This window comes from Hyposmocoma kahamanoa, unplaced genomic scaffold (assembly GCF_003589595.1).
Source record: "Hyposmocoma kahamanoa isolate Upper Pololo Valley unplaced genomic scaffold, ASM358959v1 78, whole genome shotgun sequence".
Lineage (NCBI taxonomy): Eukaryota > Metazoa > Arthropoda > Insecta > Lepidoptera > Cosmopterigidae > Hyposmocoma > Hyposmocoma kahamanoa.
Genome location: NW_020653945.1, coordinates 14,014,939 through 14,030,629, shown reverse-complemented (window position 1 = coordinate 14,030,629; position 15,691 = coordinate 14,014,939). Strand labels below are relative to the sequence as shown.

The 15,691-nt window shown below is 38.1% G+C and overlaps 1 protein-coding gene across 6 annotated transcripts in view; it reads right to left on the bottom strand.

Annotated features, from left to right (window-relative positions):
- Nucleotides 1–185: 185 nt before the first annotated feature.
- Nucleotides 186–15,691, bottom strand: part of LOC113232906 (GPALPP motifs-containing protein 1) — a 19,186-nt gene continuing 3,680 nt past the window's right edge. For 2 of the 6 annotated variants that reach the window (XM_026467804.1, XM_026467805.1), the window contains exon 5: nt 13,285–13,392. In XM_026467804.1, coding sequence (XP_026323589.1) covers nt 13,383–13,392 — 10 coding nt within the window. In that variant the 3' untranslated portion in view covers nt 13,285–13,382. Of the gene's footprint in view, nt 569–11,514; nt 11,591–13,284; nt 13,393–15,691 lie in introns of those variants that run through there. The other 4 variants (XM_026467801.1, XM_026467802.1, XM_026467806.1 and 1 more) reach the window with 4 other exon arrangements.

The window sequence follows — 15,691 nt, the reverse complement described above, 5'->3', positions numbered from 1 at the left end:
TTTTTTCTTAATCGTACTTCGTCATTACAGCCATGTTTCTTGTCTTTTATATATTTGTGTTAAAATTATTAAAATCACTTCCCGTTCTAGAACCAAACTATTCTTAAATCAAAATGGTTAGCATGTTACGCAAACACTAATTATCTTCCCGATTGGCACTGAAGAAAAGGAAACGTGAATACGAATGAGGAAGTCAGAGCCCAATGCCCATTATTCACCAAAGCGCAGTGGCCATAACACGTGTAACAACTTATAAAATTAATTCCGTTATTATTACTTAGCGGAGAATAAATGTCAAAAAGTAACGAAATCTCCCCGCAGCGAGGGGCTGGGGCACTCCTGTATCAATAGCCCTGTGTGCACTGTAAATTTTTTGCCCTCCCGCTGTCCACTATGATACAGAAACTGAGTCCTACAAGTACTTTGCTTCTCCGCGTGAGAACCGTGAGTCGAGAGCCTGAGCCTTCTTGATAATGTTCTTTTTCTGTGCTTCGTCGAATCGGTTCACTTGCAAATCAACTTCGCGGCTAAACGGGCGTCGCTCCTTCTTCTCATCTTTGTCTTCCTTCTGGAAAGAGGTTTAAATACATAGATAACAAAAAGGTAAATAACTTCATGTGTCGTTTTAATTTCATGTATACTTAGTTATACAGGGTGTCAGTAGCGGTCATTCACGCCTTCCTACCATTGTGTACGTTCTTTGTAAAAACGATATTCTTCAATATTCACAGTAACGTGCGAAGTGTTTTCGGTAGCGTATCGTGGTACAAGTCACCTTGACGCATAGATGACTTCGGGGGTTGTAAACTTTTAAATAGTTTGATATAACAAATTAACAAAATAGAAATGTGAATATTTCTTTCGTACGCTTAATAGATATAAACCAAAATGGTGAAATTTGACACGCCTCTGGCATGAAAAGTAGGTAAAAACAAACGGGAATAAGCACTGACCTACCAACAAATGGACATCGGGTCCAATACAAAAACCACGATAAAAAATGTCCGAACTTAACCTATATAAACGTAGTGACATGTAACGAAATATAAAAAACTAAAACATTTAATTTAAATTGTAATGTCATTGCAGTACTGCCTAATTTTGCTTGCAACAATTTAAGGGCCCAAAAACACCATATTCAGCTTCTCCAGTAGAACTTAACAAAATCCACCATATTTAGCTTCGACTGAAATTTACTTGAACACAAGAGTAATGGAGTAGCCTTTCTCGTACATGTTAATTAATTTTTATATATATATTATTATGTCGAATTTTGTACAAATTCACTTAAAGAAATAATAAAGAGTTGGGCAGATACATACATACAAATATTACTACAAATGTGAAAATAAGCGAGTACTTCCAGAAATATACCGATGTTCCAACTAAACGTAAACTCAAATATCAGTAATTCCGAAAAATAGGCGCCTTGACGTCGAGTTGCGGACACTAGCCCGTTACACCAAGTACCAAGTAAGTTCCGAAAACCGATTTATAATAAAACCGTTACGCTTTCAAGCAATTTTGATGCTTTTCACAAAGCCAAAATTAGTTTTTGTTTTGTAATATTCCTAAAAAAATACATTTGACATTATGAAAATTCGAGCTAACGTTATTTCGGGCAAATGTATTTTCTGACTTCTGATAGGTAATCCCTAGCCGTAAAACGAGTACAACAATGTTTTGTTAGTTATTGCTAACGTTTAATAAAAAGTCATTTTAAAAATAAGATTAAAATCAACACGACTATAGTTTCTTTGTTCCAAATATTTCAATCGCTTATGGTTCGAACAATTGAAAATGACCAAGAGGTTTATATACGCTTCTTGAAATTGACGTAATGGGTCTCTTTCCATCTTTTGCGCATGCAATCTGTAGAAAAAGGACAATTAGTGATCTAATTATTTTGTTTGCTTTTGTATTTTATATTTACGATTAATTTATATATAAATTAAATACTATACAACTGTACAAAATAACACTTTTAAATGATAACTATTATAACACAATATATTTGTTTAGTGAAAATATGACACAAAATCCTGTTTATACATTTTACTGCAGTAATTTTTACAAGTTATTATTATATTATATAGTACTGCATAATTGACAACCGCGCTGTCAATCGAACAAACGAAGACTGCTGCGCGATTGACGCTCTGTATGCGATTTTAACGCCCTATAGGTGCGGACACTTTTTAGCGCGAACCCGACGTCCATTTATTAATAGGTCAATGGGAATAAGTTAAAATTTACCTCTATAGAGTACCGTACTTTTTTATGGATGTTAAATAACAATTGATTGACATTACATTTTTTATTAATGATAAAAAAGTGGTTTGTTGTTATTAATAAAATTGTAACAAAATATAAACAGTGATATGCCTTAATTTCACACTTTTTAAAGTTATGTCATTGTTTTTATTATGTTACTCAACCTATGTCAAAAATGTGATAGATTTATAGAGACCGGCGATTGGTCGTTGTCGAACAGTGACTTCGGGATAAAAGTCAGGTCAAAGATCGCTATTGACATGTTAAATGGCACAAAAACATATAGTTAACATATTAATGGTTGAAACTGGTTACACGAACTAGCGCGAGGAATAAAAATCACTAGTACTAAATCACAGAAGCAAAACGAATTTACTAAAAAAACATATGGCAATTTACAAATGACGCCATGTGGTACGGCTCGCGAGTAGCAGCGGACTGCTTCGCCGCGGTTGGCATTAAAAAAACAAGATGGAACAGAAAAAAAAACAAAGTAAATGTACCTTATTTTCTAAAATTAAAACTATATTATTTTAAACAATGAGCGCGTTGCTAACAAATACCCCGCCCTAGTTTCTCAATTTTTTTTTAAAAGTGTATGTATAAAAGACTTGTAGACTTCTGTGATAAGTTCAGTATTATAAAACCAGAGCAACACGGTTTCCAAAAGCGGAAATCTACATGATTAGCAATGTATACTCTTATAAAATCAGTACTGATAATTTATTTATTTATTTAATTTATTTAATACAGGAAAAACACAACAAGTCACAAAGAATACTAGGAAAATTAAAACAAAAGGTTCTGCTTATTTCTAATAGAAATTTCTTCCTGCAGACCTAAATCCAGGATACTATAACTAAAAGAACGGGCATAAAAATAATATAATCATATTATATTGTTATAAATTATATAAATACTTAGATAAATACGTATTTTATAACATAATACCTAAGATATGGATGGAATAGTAGATAAATAATGCTCTTTAACTCTCACTTTAAAAATAGCTAACGATTTACTTCCGTGAACAGTAATAGAACTGAACTGGAAAACTCACGTCGAGATTGTATGTTCGAGAATCAATAAGTTTGTATATGCCTTAAAAAAGCTGAAAAATATAACAAAAAGCTGTCATAACCACATTTAGGGCGTATGTAGAATCCATATTACGTTAAGGTCTTATAGTATGGGGTAATAGTACAGATTGAACCAGAGGATTCCAGCTGTGCGTGTTGCAGCAGCAATCGTTCCGCGCTTTCCATTGTGCTGAGGTCAACTTGTCCTATCGACAAGTATAAGGGACTTCCTTATACTTGTCGATAAACTTCAGCACCGCGGCCGCGGCCCGCTTCAAGCGAAGCCAAGAAGAAAATCGTGTTGGGTCTGGTACAGCTGACTCGACTGAAGTCTCCTGTACGATTGCAACGCATTCCGACATCGTAGTATCCGATTGTAGACAACTAATTTTTTTTGGCCGTAAAGATTCGTTATCGTATTAAAAGTTCGGGCCCGCGAACTACTCACCTTGCAGACACTGATCGAAAGTTTCCCGCGTAACTAAATCAGTCACGTTTAACTTAGTAGGTATGGTACTCGTCTACGCGAGACAGCTGGTCGATCTTAACCAGTCGGTTCGCCTCGAACGTTTTCTATGTGCGCGTATTGTTACGAATCCAATACAGAACCGTTGTGGAGTCGCACCAAAAATGTCGGCGCTCCGGAATAATTTATGCTCCTTCCCTATAGTGTGAGCTAACCTTGCCGTTAATAAAGCTGCTTGTAGCTCGGCTCTGGGCACTGTCAATGCCTTTACAGGCATCACTTTGCACTTGCTGGCAATAAAGGCTACTTTAATAATACCGTTACTTTTCCAGCGCCAATAAGTTACCGTGCACATAGCTCGAGTGCTAGCATCGCTAAAAATATGTATATTTAAATTACTATAACCGGCTTCGTTTGTAGCACTAGAGGCTGCCGCTACGGGTTCGTAGCCCCTTGTAGCGCTCGGCGTAAACACACCGTTGTCATATGCGAGCGGCGGCGGCGGCGGCGGCGCCGGCGCGAGAGTTGACAACGTCACACTCGCGACGCCGAGAGATTCCTCAATCGGTTGATCTCGCGTCTCACTCTCTCGCGTGAGCGCTGACATTCCATATCTGTCTGAACTGCGATGGGCTGATATGTAGATATGCGTATATTTTTATTTATATATTTTTATTTATATAATTACCTTAAGTAGGTCAATCCATTTCCGCCATTTGTGATAAATACCATCGGAAATGTAATCGACCCAACCGATATTCAAACGCCAGGTGTCCTGGAGCATGATGCGCCTCAGGGGGTCTACTCTCGATCTCCGTCCGAAACAACTACTGCCAAATAAGCACTACTTGACCAAATGAAAAGACGCGTAATGCTAATGAAGCTTCATTCTTGATACTTGTCTTTTAATTTTGTCGAATATAGTAATATTCGACAAATAAGTATATTTGACTGTAATTATTTCAGACGGATGTCAGACGGAGATCGAGAGTAGACCCCCTGAACCGTGAAAGGTGCTACAAAACCAAATACATCAAAAATCGACATAATAACTTTCAACATTAAACGTTTAGTCGGCCTTTCCTCTCCTTTAATAATGGTCTCTGGTACGCCTTTTAAAGATATATCAAAGCCTAACGTGTCATTTGCAGGATACCAAATGAGACCCAGCGAGCGCTCGCTTTCGTGTTGCTGGTTGACTTTGAACCTTACAGCGGCGGTACCCAAGGTCTCTTTTGGCACGCTGTTTAATACTGTAACACTGTTGCTCGTCCAGTTTCTTATTTCAAAGCCGCCCTGTGAATGTTACTGATATTCTTTACCATTTCGATGGCCGTCGCTTCGTCGGGCAGACTGCCGATGTAGTCATCCATGTAGTGCGATTTGCAGATGGCGTCGCAGCGAGAAACGATGTTTCAAATCGCCGTGCATTCTTATTTTTGACGAACTGCGCGATTTACAGTGAGCAGCTGGCGCCAAAAACAAGGTGACGTCATCGCGTACGTCTTCACATTTTCTGTGGGTCTGGTTCTCCACAGAAACCTCAGCGAGTATTGGTCTTCTGTTCGGATCTTAACCCTGAAGAACATGTCTCGGATGTCACCTGTGACTGCAATACTTTGTTCTCTAAAACGCAGCATTATATTATTAGTCAGGCCCCGTGAGAAAATAAATAATCATTGAGACAAAACCTATTTACCTTACTAGCCGCGTCGAAAACCAGACGGAATTTCTTTTTGTTGGGGTTGTCCACACCAAAGTGGCGTAAGTACCACGTCTTGGGCGATACCTCAGTCACTGTTAACTCTCTGGCATAATCACATTCTAACAAATGGTTGACTCGTTCACGGTACCTCTCGCCGAAACCTTGATCTTTACTCATTTTACGCTCGATACCTCTCAACCTGGTGAGGGCACTGGGCCCGGCGTCGGGCAAGGCGCGCGTATCCCGCCACGGCAGGCCGACGTGCCAGCGCTCGTCGCGCAGCTCCGTGGAGTGCTCCAATAGCGCGATGGCGCGCACATCCTCTGCGTTCTGCCGCGGCGCGGTCGCTACGCCCAAGGGGTCTATCGTGAAAGAGCGTCGTACCTCCTCGTGGATCTGCCGCAACAAGTCCTCACCCACAGAAGTATCTTCCTCACACTTTGCAATAAAGAGGTTAGATTCTGCCTCGGTGGGCGGGCGGACGCCTCGCGGCATGGGTACCTTTCTATGTACACACCAGCCTAGGGGAGTAAGGGCAGCGCACGGCTGATTAAGTTTACCTAACCTAATTTGTGAAGGTACGTTACAGGTACGGCTGAGAAAATTGGCATTAGATACTTGATTGTTGGCAGTAGAAAGGTCCTTTAAGGCGCCAGCCAACAGTTGTACAGTGTGGTTGAGCGTCGCTACGGTGCTACCGGGCGCATATTCCATAGCCAGTGCGGGACCGACAGCGCGCGATATTACGTTAGCTGGCACAGCGGGCACGGGAGTCGATGCCAGGACCGGAATGTGCAGCTCGCCCGGCATGACTCCATTGTCGGGGGCTTGCTGCTCATCAGGCGGTTCCTTACAGTCGCTCTGGTGCTCGACCCACTCTACTACTTCATTACGAAGAGACTCCTTGCCATCGATATGTGAACAGTACTTATCTAGGTCCTTCCTCGTCGGTGAGTGCTGCTAATTGCGCATCCAAAGTCCTTTCGATGAGGTTAATAGTATTTATGTGGTCTGTGGATAAGGTCAATTTGAATGGTAGCTTTCAGTTTCGCGGCATCTAAAAGCAACTGTTTTCGTTTCGCTTCCTTAGATGCTGATGATTTTCGGGAGCCCTAGCGGCTTGGAGCTTTACTGGCGCAAGAAGTGGTAGGTTTGACTACCTCAGGCACGTGTGTGTCGGTATGGGTTCCGATTTTATGCTACCGGGCGCAATATTTTAACTTAATAAAAACGTAGGCACTTTTTTCACAGCGATTTTAGAACCGGAGGCTTGTTTATTCTGGGACACCCTTTCTTCGCGGTTGAGTGCCACGTTTTTGGCTCGCAACCGGCGCTCTTTAGCGCTGCGTGTTTCCATATTCGGCGGTGACGTATGGTACATAATCTAATAAAATGAATGACCACTTTGAAACTGGTTGTACGAACTAGCGCGAGGAATAAAAATCACTAGTCCTGAAGCAAAGTGAAATTACTTTAAAAAAAATATGGCGATTTACAAATGACGCCGTGCGGTACGACTCGCGAGTAGTAGCGGACTGCTTCGCCGCGGTTGGCATTAAAAAAAAAACAAGGTGGAATACAAAAAAACAAACAAACTAAATGTACCATATTTTCTAAAATTTAAACTATATTATTTTAAACAATGAGCGCATCGCTAACAATGGTGAAGACTCTTGAGCTATTTGACGTCGGTTCGTTCTGTAGCACTACCACGAGTTGTTATAGTAAATTACTTAATTAAACTTGCTAGCGTATAAACGACAACCGAATAGTTTTCGATAATTGGTGTACCATGAGTTCCCCAAACGCTTACTTTGTTCCTTAAAAGCTCGATAGCTTTGATTGTTGGTAAACCTGCCATTATGTTGGCATTCTTGTAGGAAGAAGATGAAATTCGTGCTTAATGAAGTTATTTCTTTCTTATTAGGTACAAAATATGGAGAAATAATTATGTGTCTAAAATTACTTCCTATTTATAGTCAATAAATTAAAATTTTAACAATTTCCTTAAATAATAAAACTAATTAAAAAAATCAAATATAATTACACTACCGAATGTAAGCATTCGGTAGTTGGTATGGTATTCGGTATTATACAATAGTGTATTAACTGAAAAAGTGTATTTTTTTAGAATCAATGAAAAACGAATTACTCATTTCCCGTGAAAGATTATAAAAATTTATATATAGGTTAGAGTTTATTACTGAAATCTAAACAATTTACTACTTGCCAAATACATTTAAAAATAAAAGGGAACTGAGTAATGAGTAAGGACTGTTTTGCCCAGAACTAACTCACATAAGGGATACGATGGGACATAAGGGAAGGGATACGATGAAAGAACTTATAACACTAGTAACAGTTTTAATGATTTTGTTAGGAAATATTCGAAAATGTTTAAACGTGTTTGTGTGGCAGCCAAAGCAATGTTTATTAATAATAAAATAAAAAGCAGCGCGAATGTAGTAAAAACGACTTGGAATATTATAAATAGCGAAACTGGAAGGTTCAAACCTCGTAACTTAGATTTTCAACTAAGATTTAATGACAAAATTGTAAACACAGACGCAGAAGTTGCTAAAATATTTGAAAATTTTTTTACCAACATTCCAATTTTGACTACTAATTCGTTAAATTCATCTCCCACGGCCGGTGAATCCTTACTAAAAGAAAATAATGCAGTTAGTATCACTAATTTAAGGTTCCGTCATGTATTTCCAAACGATATTGTTAAAGCCTTTAAGTCTATAAATATAAAAAATACTGCTGATCTTGATGGTCTTTCAGTCAGAGTAATTAGTTCTATAGTTGATTGTATTGCGCCTTACTTAGCCTGTGTCTTTAATAAATGTGTTGATGATGGTGTCTTTCCTGACCTCATGAAGCAAAGTAAAGTTATTCCACTTTTCAAATCTGGTAGTATTTCTGACCCCACCAATTTCAGACCTATATCAATACTACCAACTCTCAGTAAAATATTTGAAAAAATTATTCTAAATCAGATGTGTGCACATTTTTATAGTAATAATTTAATGTCTCCTAAACAATTTGGTTTCACTCGGGGTCGCTCTACAACCGACGCTGGTGTAGAGTTGATTAATCATATATTTGATGCATGGGAAGTCTCACATGATGCTATTGGTGTATTCTGTGACCTTTCCAAGGCTTTTGATTGTGTGCACCATGATACACTGGTCAGGAAACTTCGCCATTATGGTGTGGCGGGACGTGATCTCGACCTTCTTAAATCGTATTTGCGTGGTAGGGTACAGAGGGTCGATGTTAACGGTACGAGATCGTCAGGGTCTGTAATTAGCATGGGTGTCCCTCAAGGTTCAATTCTAGGCCCATTTTTGTTTTTAGTTTATATTAATGATTTACCTAGCCTTATGGAGGGTATAAAACATGAGATAGTATTGTTTGCTGATGATACTTCCTTATTATTTAAAGTTAAAAGGCACCAATGTTCCTATGACGATGTGAACAATGCTATATCTAAAGTAGTTGATTGGTTTGCTGTTAATAACCTACTTCTTAATGAGAAAAAAACAAATTGTGTGAAATTTACATTACCCAATGTTAGAGAGACGGTTACAAACATTGTAGTTAGAAACGAAAAATTGAATCTTGTGGATACAGTTGTATTTCTAGGTATAACGTTAGATGCTAAATTGCAATGGGGTCCCCATATAAGTAAGTTGTCAAAACGGCTCAGCTCTGCAGTGTACGCGATTAAAAAAATAAGGAAACTTTCAGACGTCGAAACCGCTAGATTGGTTTACTTCAGCTACTTTCACAGTCTAATGACATACGGCATTTTGCTTTGGGGTAATGCCGCCGATATCAATAGAATCTTTGTCCTGCAGAAACGTGCAGTTAGGGCAATTTACAATCTGGGCCCCAAAGTATCTTTGAGAGATAAGTTTAAGGAAATTAACATTCTTACACTAGCCTCACAATACATTTATGAAAATATAATTTATGTTAAAAGGAATAGTAATTTCTTTATGAAAAATAGTGACAGACATAACATTAATACGAGGAATAAAAATAAACTAGCTTTTCTTGATAGTCGTCTTCACAAAGTCAAACAATCATTTAAGGGGCAATGTATACGCTTCTATAACAAGATTCCGGTTGATATACAAAATTTGCCTTTCACGAGGTTTAAAACTATAGTGAAACAAAAACTTTATACTAAAGGTTATTATACAACTTCTGCGTACTTGGATGACAAAAATCCGTGGTAGTAACCCGTTTAGCTCATGGAGGTAGTCTCAATCTGATGTTTCAAATAAAAAAATATTGTAAATGTTATTTACAAAGAGCAACCCCTAGAGTTTCTTGCTCATTCTTCTCAGGGGAATCTGCCTTACGAATGAGCGGTAGAGTTTAACCATTGTGACGATTTCAAGTGTAATAATGCTTACCTATGAAATAAAGATTATTTTGATTTTGATTTTGATTTTGGATGTCTCATTTGGAGTTAAGTAGATAAATTTTAATTGTTTCTTACAATATTCTAACGAAGGTTTTATTGACGTGTAGAGAATCAAATTTTACATTCAGAAATGGTATAATCTTGAATTTCATGTATTTTGAGTTACGACACTATTGTAATAGCAGTGCGTATATTTTAATTTTGTATTGGTTAAATAATATCTAACCGACACTAAACACTGTAAGTTTGCTGTGCCGTAAAACCAATATTTAAAAAAGTGTTAATAAATATAAATAACGCACACACTCAACATAGCCCCGCACTAGGGAAACCCTGTGTCGCGAGTGCCATGGACACACACATAGACAACCACAAATTACACCCAAACTCAAAAAAGAGAGAAATAAATGTAGGCCATACAAACATTTCTCCCGGCCCCGGGAATCGAACCTGGGACCTCTGCGTGGCAGTCCGGCATGGTAACCGTTCGGCCACGGAGGCAGATAAAATGCGAGCGAAGAAATGCCATCTTACCTTACGTGAGAGGTGTTACAGACAAGATCGGAAGAGTCCTCAGGCGCGCATCCATCAAGACCTATTTCAAGCCCCTGAGGAAGATTTCTCAGTTCCTGAGACCCGTGAAATGTAACATCCCCTTACAGGATGCAGGAATTTACAAGCTTGACTGTGAGTGCGGACTCTCTTATATTGGACAAACAAAGCGAAGTATTTGTACCCGCGTCAAAGAACATATAGCTGATGTCAAACACCGTCGCGTAAACAAGTCTGCACTCTGCGAGCATGTCATGAATAAACCTACACATTCAATGAAGTTTGACAAACCCCAGGTCCTTGCAAAAGAAGTCCGTTGTCTACCCAGGATGCTGCGAGAGGCCATTGAAATTAAAAAACATCCTAATTTCAACAGGGAAGATGGTTTCTCCGTACCACCAGTTTGGGATCCAGTATTTCCTCTAATGAAAAATCCCAAACAGACATAAGACTGCAGTACTAATTAATATGTTTTAGTTTATTCTAATTTCTATTAATAATTAATAATAAATTGAACTTAATAAAAATTCATTCAATAAAATAATTTGTAAAACTTAATATAGCGTAAATTGAAATGTTTTCTTTGTAAAATTAAAAATAAGGTATTTAATTAATAACTATTGTAACTATAGTGAAAAAATAGGGTGGTTTGCATCAATATTAGACATAACTGGTTGAATACTGTACCACCTCAGTCAACCGTGACCATGGGACCTGTAAAGGGCCCGAAACGTCGGTTTGTTTGAAAAAGCAAATATAAGAAGTTTTAAATCCGGAAAAATAGTTTCATTTCCTATGTGTAACAATCGCGAAAACCTAAGAACTCGATATGTTATAAATTTCTGAAGAAAAATGTTTATAAACCCTGCTTCTTCGTTTACTTCATTTCTAATGTTAAAAAAAACGAACTTAAAACCTCCCCAAAAGGAAATGTGAGTTCTTCGACCATATTACTTTATTATCAAAACTACAGAAAGGGCAATTATATAAAGCTCACCTTTTTCTTTTTCTTCAATTTCTTCTGATGAAGTTCCAATAGGCTTTCTTCTCTTTTATGCTTCTTCTTATGCTTCCTAATAGACATAAGATTTTGGATGATAAAACAAAAAAACATCAAGTGTATCGGATATGCGTATTATAAGCGCCCAGTTACACGATGCGAAAGCTTCCGCGCGGCCGCCGCGAAGCGAGCGCCCAGTTACCGCGCTTTCACGTACATTAATGGCGAATCTGAATTCTATTTAGTAGGCAACAGCATTATATTCTTCGGAATAATACAACTGCGCGATCGCTGCGTAGACCTAAGACAAGCCAGTCTCGCTCGCGCGCCCTGGACGCTTATTTAAGTTAAATCGTAAAAGCCATTAAAGCTAAATAAATATGTATGATGTATTTTGTTTAATGTCCGTGAGTTAAGGGCTGTAACTTACAGTTAGATAGATATTCCTCATTCATAAGTATAATAGCAAAAATAGACACCGTGGTAAGAAACCTGTAATTATTAGGGTGCTCCCTCACCGGGAGCATTCGCCTGTAACGTAACAGTTCGAATTTGAGCATTTCATCGGCGCGTGAGGAGAACCGAGCTTTACAATACGCAACCTGTAATGAAACAATTTGTAACAATACTCGCTCTCTCATCGGGAGCATTCGCCTGTAATGTAACAGTCAGTTCAGATTCGAGCATTACATCGGTGAGTGAGAAGAACCGAGCATTACCAATGCGCAATTATGATACAATTTGTAACATTACAGTAAGGCTGTGGTTCCACCAGATATAGTGGAAATGTTTTCAAGTCTTTACTTGATTTAGGTGCTTGCAAGTGCGTGCGAGTACCTGTGAGTGCCTACAAGTGCCTGCGTGCGAGAAAGTAGGTAGAAAGGTAGCCCTAGTATTTCACGCACACATTTGCGCGCGTGCAGACAGCGCCTTGCTGTTATGTACATAGTAGTTAGTACGTGAGGCGCACTATAAGTTTCTGGAACGAATAAGAAAAAGTACTATAAATGGTCAGAAATGAATTTATTGTTTCTCAAACTATTCTCCGTTAGCGTTAATGCACTTTTTCATACGAATGAAACAATTTTGAAAACATTTATGCCACTCCTCCGTGACAATCTCTGAAAAATATTTTCTCGACAGCCTCTTCAGGTGATGAAAATCGTTGACCGCGTAACTGGTACTTAATGTTTGGAAATAAATAAAAGTCACAAGGTGCCAGGTCGGGACTGTACGCGAGATAGCTCATAAGGTCAACGTTGTTCACCTTCAAAAATTCATTTGTTTGTCTGGCCGAGTGAGAACTGGCAATATCGTGGTGCAAGATGATATGGCGTTTACGGTTATTTTTACGGAGTTTGTCAATAACTTCCGGCAACCAAATAGTTGTGTACCAATCACTATTCACGGTAAAACGATTTTCCAAAGCAACAATAGCCACGTGTCCAGTTTTACTAAAAAAAGAAGCAATCATAAATATTTCCCTAATCAATGCGTTTGATACCTGTAAACTTAAATTTCTGTACCTATACATACTCATATTTGGTGGCTAGTGTTATAATTTAATATTATGTTTGTAAAGTTACATTATTATTTATATTGCTTACCTTCATTACTTACACTATTTACATTGTTTGCTTTACATCTTACACTGTTGCTTGGTATATATATATATATATATATAACCCTAAATACTATATATATATATATAGTATTTAGAGTTAGGTATATATATTTGCGTGTGATGCACTTTGGTGGCATGGCTTGCTGGGCTGCGATCGCTCACCATAGGTATGGTACTGGCAGAAAATCAGCACTGTTTGCCTTCTCTTGGTCTACAGTATTTATGCTGAGTCAGGGCCATTTCAGCACAAACTGTAGTCATAAATATTTTAAAATTTTATCAGTTGTTATAGTATTTGTGTGTTTTTCTCACAGTATTTGTTTTGTCTCGCAATGTGTGTTTTGTATAAATGTGTATAAAATTAATAATGAATGTTCTATGTGCTTTTATGTTATACTCTGTGAAGTGATTGTAAATGTTTTGTTTCTGTTTGTATTTGTGCTGAATAAACGTGTTATCTATCTATCTATCTATCTATCATCCGCTTAGGGGCACTTTGCATGCGCCGCTTTGGTTGGTTTCGGCTCATCTCGAAAGACCCATATGCTCGATTGCTGCTATGTTTCGGGATCGTAACTATAAATCCATGTTTCGTCACCTGTTACTGTCCCACACCAAATTTGACGCCCCTTCGTTGAATCTGGCAAGTATGGCATTGCATCAAGTGACGCGATACGTTTTTTGAGCCTCAGTCTAATTTTTTGGGATCCACTGAGAGCACAGCTTTATCACACCCAAATGTTTGAGTAGTATTGATTATATTTGGCTCATGCCTATGCCTAAAGATGCCCGAATTTCATGGTATGTCACATGCCTGTCTGTTTTGATCCTACGGCACACAGCATCGATGTTTTTGTTGTTCACAGCATTGGACCGGACATGGTCCCCCCCATCACGAAAATCGTCACTGAGATTCACACGACCGCGTATGAATTCTGCAAACCAACTATAAATAGTTTTCTTGCATGGTGTTTCATCGCCAAAAGCAGTTTGAAGCCGAGCGAAACTCCGCATAGCTGTTAAATTACACTGAGGGTCGTATTCTAGAACTCTACTCAATGCTTAAGTCAGGACTTGAGTATGATTCAAAGCACTAGAAATCATACTCAAGTCCCTGCCATTAGGGTCGTATTTCCAGTGCTTGTGTTGCCAGTGCAATCCTGACTTGAGCATTGAATAGACTTCTAGAATACGACCCTTAAAGTCGTAGAAAATCATACTACGAAAATTTTCACGAGTTAAATTCATGGTGATGTAGACAACCAATTATGACACCACAATGTAAAACCAAGCAACAGTCAAATGAAACAAACTGTATTCTACAGCCAAAGAGTTCAATTTTCAAATGTTGTAATTACTTTTTAAATATTGTTTATGTAAGTGGCCAGTTCCGGAAACTTATAGTGCGCCCTACGTAGTAGGCACTCACAGGCACTCGCACACACTCTCACGCACTCGCAAATACTCGCAGGCACGTAACTCAAGTAAAGACCTAAAAATATTTCCACTATATAAGGAAGGAGTGGATGTGGTCATATTGGCTTGCCGTCGCCTCCGCGCTCCAGGACAGCGCGCCCGAGTGACGAATTCAAATAAATTAAGACTACGCTTTACGGAAAGTAAAATTTCCAATATGTATACGCACGGTAGAGTGAATATTTTCACATTTTTAACATGTGGTTGACGACTATCTGTTTTTTAACTACTCTACTAAAACTACTAACTAAACTCTTTGAAGATGTGTAAAAATTTGCCAAGCATGGTGGATTATTGCTTAAACCTTCGCCTTAGATGAGACCTGTGGCCGGCAGTTGGGTGTATGTGGGTAAATTATGTATGTACAGGTATGATGTATATACAGGGTGTAATCGTTAAGTGTGCCCAGGCGATTATTCCATAAAGAGATATCAAAAAGTTTTAAACTGATATAGAAAATACGTTACCTGAGTTAATCGACATCAATAACTTTTTAAAAATAAAACTAGAAATATAATGAGAAATATCCAAAATTTTGACATCAAACGAACCTACACATTTAATATGACATTCATAGAGACGCTTAGTTGACCTACTTTTAGATGTAACAATATGTTTACAAATAACAAAACTGCTATAAACTGCATTTTGTATGAAAAATATTTGATTGAGTTTGACCAACTTCTGCTGTCCCGTTTTTTTCGTTACACGAAACTGAGCCGAGTACTAAAAAAAAAAACAAATTTTATTCATTTAAATTATTACAATTTAAACTTGACCAGATAATTGGCAATGCCACTATATTTTTATTCTATTCAAATATAGTTTTATTACTTTGTTTATAGCAGTTTTATTATCTGTACACTTATTCACAACTGTGTTGACTTATCTAGTTACGAACTGAAGTCTAAATTGCAAAATTGGCTGAAGACTCTCGACTACGCGGCTACAGAGGAACTACTTAAAATATGATTACTTACGCAATTACTTTTGGATTTTATATACACATACAAACACACATACACACACGCAAACACACACACACGCACGCACGCACGCACGCACGCACGCACG